The following is a 9,639-nucleotide window of genomic DNA, read 5'->3' as shown; positions in this document are numbered from 1 at the left end:
GACTGAACCAGTTCCAGTTCCAGTTTCTTGCTTTATACTCATACTAGCCCGTATCCGTTCGAAGATATGAGCTCCAAAATGATGTGCAATGTGTGGGTTATGGGTTGTGCACTGTGCATACAGTATATGAGGGATGAAAAGTAACTTTAACTGGTGCTTGCATGATAATATGCAGGAGCACCAATGTAAGAAATACCTGTTTGGTTTAATGGCTATGGAGATACTGTGTACCGATGCATGATTTTTGGACAAAATCTGTAGGAGTACTGTACAAAAATGTGTTTTACTCAAACCCGCATCCTGGTGGCGCTGTAACAGGGCCAGACACTCAGACAGACACCAAAGGTGTGTAAACCATGCACAAAATAAGAAAAAACTAAAACAAGGACATTATTGTATAAGATTTGATTACATTAAATCAAAATGACTTACCGCCGACAATGAGGGGAATGCCTTTCCCAAAACGTGTCACTCCGTTGTACCGGCCTGTGCAGAAATACACCCCGGTGTCTGACTCGTTCACGGCCTGTATCTCCAGACTCGCCGAGCCGTTCCTCGAGTCACCCTTCGCCTGAAAACGAGCCTCGTCTATGCTGGAAATGACCGCCTTTTGGTTCAATTTATTTTGATTTACCGACAGTAGATGGAGGAGGAGACTATCAGGAGTCACTCCCAGGCGGTACCAGGCGACCTCTGTGCTGGAGGTGAGATTGCAGGGCAGAGAGAGGTTCTGTCCAGGCCTAGTCACCTGGAGGGAGTGGGCAGACACAGTAACTGAAGCCGGGGAAGGGAGATGGTCAACGATGAGGCCTGGATGAGAGGACATTAAAGGGGTAGAGATGAGAAGAGGAGAAAGGGGTTGGAGAGGGGAGGTAGTGATGAGGAGTGAGGAGGAACAGAAGACGTCATGAAGAGGGGAGAAAGGAGGCAGATTACTCTCTCTCTCTCTCTCTCTCACTCCCTCTCTCTATAAAATATGGCTTTTATTGCAAGTGAAGTCACATAACACGCATAATAGACTAAAGAGAGGCTTCATAATCTAAAGAGACAAGTGAAAAACCATAATAAACATCCTAACAATGATGATAATGAAGATAATGAACAATATAGGCCTAATGATAATGAAAAGAAGTGAACCTCTCTCTCTCGGTGACTGTGTGCTTGAGTGTGCATGACCTGCTGAGGCTTCAGCAGATCTGGCTATCACCCGTGATATATCCATCCATCCATCCATCCATCCATCCATTTATAGCAACTATCTACTGGCCAATCAAATAAATGAAATAAAAGGACTTACTAAGGAAAATGATCACCCATCTACGATATGCCATAGTGTGCTTCAATGAGGATGGCCCTCGTAGATTATGTGATAATGCCACTGTCTGACTGACACATGGCCCCTGTAGTTCATTATATACGGTCGAGGAAAGGGGGATGTCATGCACAATAGCCTGAAAAAAATACCACTTTTAGTGTATGCGTGTGGTTTACAGACTTTTCACCATAAAACGGAAGGCTCTCTCGACACTAACTTTCCCTTCTTCAAACATTCATTGGTAAGTGACTAGATTTGTTTGGTGTCTTCACTGTTCCTAAGTTTCGTTTCTGACAGTTTATGGGGGGTTCATTCTCGCTTTCATTTCATATCTCTGTGCATATGACCACATGCTGCTTCCTGTCACTGTCTCAAGGCACATCTCTGTCCATTTGACCACATGTCATCTTCCTGTCACCATCTCAAACACCAGCTCTCACTCCACAGCACACTATACACTTAGTCAGCATAGTCAAACTTTACCGTCTCTGCTGGTAGAACCCTGGTTCTACCGTGTCGAGAGAGACAGTGAGGGAAGACTCATGGGGCAGATGAAAATTGTTTTAAATACATTTTAAAGGAGTTTTTTTAAACCCCCAAAATGACCTTTTTTCAGAGCACCTGCTGCACTGCATGAATTTTGTGCTGTATCCAACATGAGTCAGCCAGTAGTTGTACCTTCATGGAAACTATTGAAGCTACCTTGACAAACTAGTTCAGCTGGTAGAACATCCTGTCTCCTTCCATCCTCAAATAACACTGTCCCTTGAAAAGCCATCCTAATAACCATATGAAATCTAATACGCACCAATCACCTTTACAGCTAGCCCTTTTGCTCCTGCAATTTAAGATGGAATGGAAGCACTGTCTGAACTGAACTGATAAAACCCAATTATTGAAATCCCAAACATGGAACATACTTTAATGCCTGTCTCAGGACTGCCCTCTAGCTGCCAGTATACAGAGGATGACTTCAGTAGTATACAGTACATATCCAACCAGTTTAAATTAAAAATAAATATAACTAGTGTGCATGAGGTCATAGAGACAGCATCTGTTCATTTATTGTCTGTTTTTCTGTGCAGAAAATCAAACCCTGTGTGCAAAGGCCTTAACCCTGCCAGTTTAGCCATTATAGGCTAAAATACAAGAAAATAGCTGCAAATAGATCTACAATCTCACAACAAGCCGTGATAGGCTGTGAGCTTTGGGTTATTTTTGGGATAATTGGCTCGTTTTAAAATGTGTAGTGCAGTGGAATAGAAATTAGGAGTCCATTAGTACCGTCTACAATTAGGACTAGGCCTATGTGTTTCTGGTAATATTATTGATCACTTGTTTTGCATGTTCATGGCAAAACTTTAATATGGATGGCATGGTGATGACCCCTGCTTTTGAAGGAAACAACCACAGGGACAAAAAAGATCAGAGTGTCCACCATAGTCCAGTCAATCTGAGGTTTGACCCAAAAGAAATTGCAATAGTAATGGTTCAAGGTTTTTTATGATCCTTAGGGTCATCCAAAACACATTGTCCAAAATATAGTGGATTAAGGTAAATTCAGGGGATTCAAGTTTGGGTCCATTCACTTACAGGAAAATAAATACCAAAAATAAATCTTCTTTAACCCTTAAGTTCTGTTCAGATTCACTACACCTTCGTTCTGTTCGGGTCATTTTGACCCGGTGGATATTTGATTAAAAAAAAACAACACTAATATAAATTTTAACTTAACAAATCATCATGATACATTGACTTTGACTCAATACCAAACAATTCATATGATATATTTGGTAAATGTTTGCATTTCTGCTTTGCTATATCACATTAAACACTGAAAGAGCTAGGCGTTTTTACTGATTTAGCTGAAATCCATGTAAAAAAAACGACTTCATTTAATACTGGGCAATATTGCTCATGCTTATAGGAAGGGGGGGAGGGTTCGGAATGGGGCTTCGGAAGGGGGGTGTTAGAAGTGGGGGTGACTGTGTGTCTGTGTTTTGGCATAATACTGTGTATTTCTGTGCTTCCGGGTCAAAATGACCCGAACAGCACTTAAGGTTCAAAAAATATGAGGGGGGTGTAGCATGGGTGTAGTGCAAAAATATTTTTTTTACATGTTCATCTCAGAAGAATCTTTAAGGCCAGTGAGTTTCAGGTGGAAACATTTTTAACTTCTACCTTTTTTTTCCAAATGAAAATGTAAAACGGGTCAAAATGACCCGAACAGCACTTAAGGGTTAAGTAGCATGTGCGGGGTCTAACTAGGGGTTTTTCATGATTCTGAATCCATGCACAAAAAAAGATTCCTCGGGCAAAAAATGGACCCCACAAAAGTGTGAAAAGTCACTAAACCATCACTACACCATAGTGTTGTGGTTCCGTTTTTGGCCAGAGGAATGTTTTTAGTGCAAAACAAATGCTTGCAATGGATTCAGAATCATGAAAAACCCCTAGTTAGACCCCTCACATGCTACTTAAAGAGGTCTATTTTATTTTTTCCCCCCTGTATAGTAAGTGAAGGGACCCAAACTTGAACCCCCTGAATTTACCTTGATCCACTAAGAATATTTTGGACAATTTTTAACAAGTGTTTTGGATGAACCTAAGGATCATAAAAAACCATGAATGATTACTATTGCAATTTCCTTTGGGTCATGCCCATTTATAGCTTAGATTGACTAACCAGTGCTGCGAGTAGAGCCTCACTTCGAAGCATATAGGATCCAGGACCCTTCATTTACCTGCTACAACGATACATGCCCAGCAGTCATTCGTTGCAACAGGTTGGGCAGCAATAGTTGAATGGTTAAGCCTGCCTGGGAAGCCTGAGGTTAGAAGTGTCCCTGAGGCCTGAGCAAGATACTTAAGATACTGTACTCTAACTGCTACCCAAAACAAAAAGGTATGGAATGCCACGTCTTGGGAGCTGCAGGCTCTTAAACAACACTAGGTTTAAATAAGCATTTGTGGAATGTCTATAGGTTCTTGGTGGACCCATGAACCTGATGACTATTTCTACACATTTGATCTATTACCTTGTGTCAGGGGTCATCATCACCATGCCAGCTTGTGATGGACATTTCCATCATAAAAAAGGAAAAAGTGATCCAGGCACTCAAAGTTTAAAATCGAGGAAATCGCCTTTATTTCATTATATTAAAAAGCCGACATGTTTCGTCCAGTAGCTGGTCATCTTCAGGACATTTCCATCAATATAAATCTTTTGCCACAGACAAGCAAAACAAGTGATCAACAATATTACCACAAACACATAGGCCTAGTCCCAAATGTATACAGTACTAATGGACTCCTGATGTGCCATAGTGTCTACTCTATTCCACTGCACAACACATTTTAAACGGGTCACTTATCAAAACAAATGAAATTAAAAATTAAATGAAAAATATTTTGGGGAAATGACGATCTACAAGATCACAACTCATCACGACATGTTGTGAGCTTGTAGATCATCTATTCTCTTTTCTTCTTAGCCTATAATGGCTAAAATGTGAGGATTAAAGTGGTTAGCTATTAGAGCACCAAAGTCTGACATAATTTACACAATCCACCTGTGTCACGTTTTTTACCCCATTCTGAATTCCCATAGCCTTTTTTTATATTGTAATTTGTGTCAAAGAACTATGTTCCAAAAATAAACAAATTATCACGGTGGATCATTTGAGACTGTCAATGACACTGACTGCCCCCACTCTGACCAATGGCCTTACTAGCCTTTTTTCAGACACTTCCCCTTTCCACAGCCACACCTGATTATGGCTCCTCCACCATTTCATAGAGCTTTAAAGGGACGGCAGACTTTGTCACCTTCCAAAAACGTGTTGCTGCTCAAAGCATAGAGAGAGATATTGAGTAATTCTGCTTCTCTCTTCTAAAAAGGATCGAGGATCTTTTGACATTTCAAATACACCTATTTTGGGTCTTGAGCTGAATCGTTTGGGAACCACTGCTGTAGAGAGGTATCTATGTTTATGTATATATGAACTTGACATGACACTAACATCAATACAAACGTGTACTTTTTTAAATCAAACTAAATACAAATGACATGGGCTATAGTAGTACATTTTTCTTTAAAGTAAAGGATCACACTTGTATTAATAAAATATATATATACATTAATTTGTGTACACATACTAATTTAGCTGGAAAGTTACCTTCAGACTGGGGGATCCATTACAGCAAGACTCAGCTGCTCTACCTAAAGACGAAGAGAACAACATTCAACAATGTAAGTATGTTTATATTTATTTGACCTTTAGTTTTTGGTATTGTAAAGATACATGTACATTTTCATTAAATGTGCAGTAGAAATGACGAGACGAACCACAGCTGTCCGGTGGCATAGTCTATACAGTAGTTGGACTGGTTATTAATACAACAATGACTAATCTGAGAGCAACTGAAAGTGAAAGTAAAATACACTTTTTTGTGCACAGAGATAGACGTCCGGTGATTCTGCTTCTCTTCTAGAAAGGAGCTTTGACAATTCAAATGACAGAATAGACTAGCTTCTTTTGAACAGTAATAATTGCTGGTAGAAGAAAATTTGCAATACACATTTTTGTTCTCTATCTCCTACTCTGCCAGCATGCCAGATCTGAAGCTGTGTCTGGAGGCCCTGTCGGCTGTCTCTGGGTTTAAAGTGGAACAGACCACGGAATTGTCCCAGCTGACTCCTCAAGATATCGTCAACATTGTGGCTCTGCAGGAATTTTACAAGGGAGAAGGCTACGACGAACTCGTCTACCCGAGTGTGGGGACATTATCCCTGCTGGACACAGACGATGAGGATGTGGGCAGGAGGCCCAAGCTGAAAATTAATCCGCAAGACTTCTTTGATCCACAGTATGACTACGACTTCACCAATGTTACGGTAAGGGAGGGGGAGTAGATTAGAATACCAAACCAGTTGCTCTGTATCGCAACAAACAGTCGCCCTGTCACTCCAGAGGTTCGGTCCCGTCACCCCTGCAAATCGTTCCATGTATTAGTGTGTGTGGGGGGGGGGGGGGGATACCATATGTGGGTCAAACTGTGCATCCCCAAAACAATGCATTGTCATAGATTTCACTGTGAAATTACTAGGGTAAATTATTCTGTGATTACAGAGATTCATTTCAAAGCTTCGCCTGGAGCTGATACACATATATTTGAGTGGTGAACGACACCAGTCAGACTGCATTCCATTCTGTGATAACATTAAAGTACAAAGGATAATTTCACAGCTGTCCTGGAGCAGATGCACGCACAGGTATTCGTATGGTAAATGACAACCATTCAGATGCAGATGACACCACATTTTAGATTAATGTTGTTGAATACACAACCATGGACCCTGTGACCATTCTGCGTTTAGGATCTGACAGGTTCTGCAGAATCTGTCTTGAGAGTCAGGCACAACAGGTTCTGCAGAATCTGTCTTGAGAGTCAGGCACAAATGAATGTGGGAAGTTGTGGCATGTATGATCCAAGTACCGGCCAAAATGTAATGTCACCTCCATAAGGCCGATTTGAAAAATGTGGCCTACTGGGAACGTGCGTGTAATGGCTGTAGATTAGTAAGGCCCTAGATTAGACGGCCACACACGCACAAACATTATGGTGGAGATAATACATGTATATGTTTTGTTGCAGGGAAATTCTTAATTATTAATTAATTAATTCGGTCAAATTGTCAACCCTTACTTCAATCTTAGGATGGTGACGTGGGCTTCACACGGGGCAACGAGCAGTACCTGCGTCCGTGCGGATGGAATCGCATCACCCTGCGCGTGGTGGGAAAGTACGACGGTGGAGAAGCGTGGCTCGGCACTGGGAGCGGCGCCTGGCCAGTCTCCTACCATGGCAATGGCAACAACAACACAGAGGAGAAACCGGTAGAATTTTTGGGCGAGGCTGCAGACTCGCTCACCCCCCAAGAGACGAGGGGCGTGTTCTCAACACCGGATATCAAGATCGCAGAGAAGTACTGCATGAAGTTTAAGTCCAAGGTAGATGGGAATACTTACAAGGTGGTCCTTCAGAACCGGATCAACCCGAAGATGAGGACCGCGTGTCAAAAAAAAGGCTGGGTGATCTATGTGCCCCATTGCTCTGACGACGGAAAGACAAGAGCAATAGTGCAGGAATCTCTCCGCCCCTATGGTTTGCTGCTGAAACGGTTGTGAACCAACAGCAATGGAGTCTGCACATGTCGCATATGAAGCAATACCAGCCAGGGAGATTTTAAATAAAATGAAATTTAGATTATAAATTAAATATTATACATCAACCATTAAAGTTGAGATGGCAGACTGACTAGTGATCAGAACAACCTATAATCTAGTATATTTTCTTTCACTGAGTTTTAAGCCACATCTCTTTTTTGGAGGGGGGAGGGGGGTAAACCACCGCTCAGTTCACACGGGTGTGATTTTTACTTTTTGATGGTGTTGCAATGTGTTAGCCTGGTAAACATTCCCGGTTCATAGACAAGATTGTGTGCACATCTCAAGCCTATATTCAGGCCAGGTGCTGGACATCAAGGTATCAGATAATGGAAGGAGAAAAACGCCCGCACACTGTTCATATGCTCCAAAAAACTTACTTTTATTATAGGCAACTGGCTGCAACGTTTCGACTTTACGTCTTCATCAGGCAAAAGTTCAGTTTTGCCTGATGAAGACGTAAAGTCGAAACGTTGCAGCCAGTTGCCTATAATAAAAGTAAGTTTTTTGGAGCATATGAACAGTGTGCGGGCGTTTTTCTCCTTCCATAAACATTCCCGGTTGCATGAATTCACATTCCCATCTTCTGCAGACCAGTTTGGCCCAAAGTGCTCGGTGGCCATTTTGCAGAAGCCAAAAAGTGGCAGAGCCAATCAGTGTCTGCGCTCAGGGCCCTATGATTGATAGACGCTGACCAAAAAGTGGCTTTTCCACTTTCCACCAGTGCTTGGGACCAGACCAGTCTGCAGAAGACACATGTGAATGTGAATTTACGTAACCTGGATGGTTTACCAGGCTAGCGATGTGTAGCGTTGTTTGTTCTTTATGATCATCTCAGAAGAATACATTAGTATTTAGTAACTCTCTCTCAATCTGCACTAAACTCTTGGGGGTGAATCTGTCCACTGATTTACAAATCAGTTTCACTTTAATGTTTGTTTGAAACAAATATCTTGTGCATCAAATATGAAAATAAAAGTACTGTGACGAAAACATGCGGGTTGAGTTTCTGGACAAAATGTAAGGCTACTACAAAATGAAAGAAAGTGTGTTCAATATGATTACAATTACATCTAAAGATGCTTAATTCATGTTGTGAATGTAGCCTTGGCTAGGAGGAATTGATGTACTCAGGCGGTATCCATTGATCGTCAGGTGTTTCAACCCTGAACCGCAACACTCTACTGATGGTGGGTCTGCAGTGGTGGCCAAAACACTGCCCATCTCCTCCTCCTGGCCAAAGCTAAAGTCTCTCTCCTGTTTCATAACCAGCGGCTTCTCTGGGAAGGTAATGGGTGGGTCCCTCCTGAGGTCTTAAGGTGACACAGGTGTGTAGAGATCTCCAGCATTAATAGAGATAAGTATCAAAACAGTAAATATAACTTTCTATTTACTTTTTACATCAAAAGGACAGATAATAATGGAAGGCAGAGTACTATAGTGTAGATGAGAGGAAGATGCAAAAGCTGTAAAGCTCAAAATCTGCTTTCTGCTGCCACCTTGTGTTGTATTACTGTATTGATTGATTGAAGAATTTATTAGAAGTTTGCAATAGAAAAAAGTACAGTTTCATGACAGTACAAATCACTGGTACAAGGTCAACTAAAAGGAGATCCTAGAAAGCCGAGGCTTATTTCCACAGGAACCACTCTTTAAGTATCTCATATAACATTGAAAGACAGACGGATAGAACATAGTACTTTATCTAGGATAATATCAGTTTCAAAAGCATAACATCAAATACAAAGGCAGAAAAAAGGGGAAAAAAGGGGGAGGGGGGGAGCATGGGGGCTTAATCTATTTACAAGTCACGGGTAGCAGCTGTCTGAAGGTGACTTTTCATACCAATTTTGAAGGAGGCTAGGGATTTGCTCTCCTTTAGGGCTTGAGGAAGGGCGTTCCACATGTTGATGGTGTAGCAGGAGAACGAGTTAGAGCCTTGTTTAGTGTTAAATCTACGTTGATGATGATTAGTGGAGCTGCCTCTGGTGTTGTGATCGTGAACATCCTTGACCTTTAAGAAGTAGTTTGTCAGGTACATGGGAATCTTGGAGGTGTAGTGTATCTTGTACACCAGGCCCATTGCAAGATGCT

The 9,639-nt window shown here is 41.6% G+C and overlaps 1 protein-coding gene across 1 annotated transcript; it reads left to right on the top strand.

The window, feature by feature from the left end:
* The first annotated feature begins 5,158 nt into the window (after positions 1 to 5,158).
* LOC308292624 (uncharacterized protein) lies at positions 5,159 to 7,699 on the top strand. Its single transcript, XM_080735015.1, has 4 exons — positions 5,159 to 5,295; positions 5,482 to 5,567; positions 5,927 to 6,212; positions 7,036 to 7,699. The coding sequence occupies exons 3-4, from the start codon at positions 5,928 to 5,930 to the stop codon at positions 7,504 to 7,506; spliced, it is 756 nt and encodes a 251-aa protein (XP_080591141.1). The 5' UTR covers positions 5,159 to 5,295; positions 5,482 to 5,567; position 5,927; the 3' UTR covers positions 7,507 to 7,699.
* Positions 7,700 to 9,639: the final 1,940 nt, after the last annotated feature.

Source organism: Nannobrachium achirus (assembly GCF_963921795.1).
Source record: "Nannobrachium achirus genome assembly, chromosome: 10".
NCBI lineage: Eukaryota > Metazoa > Chordata > Actinopteri > Myctophiformes > Myctophidae > Nannobrachium > Nannobrachium achirus.
Note: the sequence above shows the minus strand (reverse complement) of the source record. Positions and strands in the feature narration are given on the sequence as shown.

Coding starts and splice junctions, on each gene's coding strand:
- LOC308292624 (XM_080735015.1), top strand. CDS start 5,928: ATGCCAGATCTGAAGCTGTGTCTGGAGGCCCTGTCGGCTGTCTCTGGG. Junction 6,213..7,035: donor ACGACTTCACCAATGTTACG/GTAAGGGAGGGG, acceptor CTTCAATCTTAG/GATGGTGACGTGGGCTTCAC.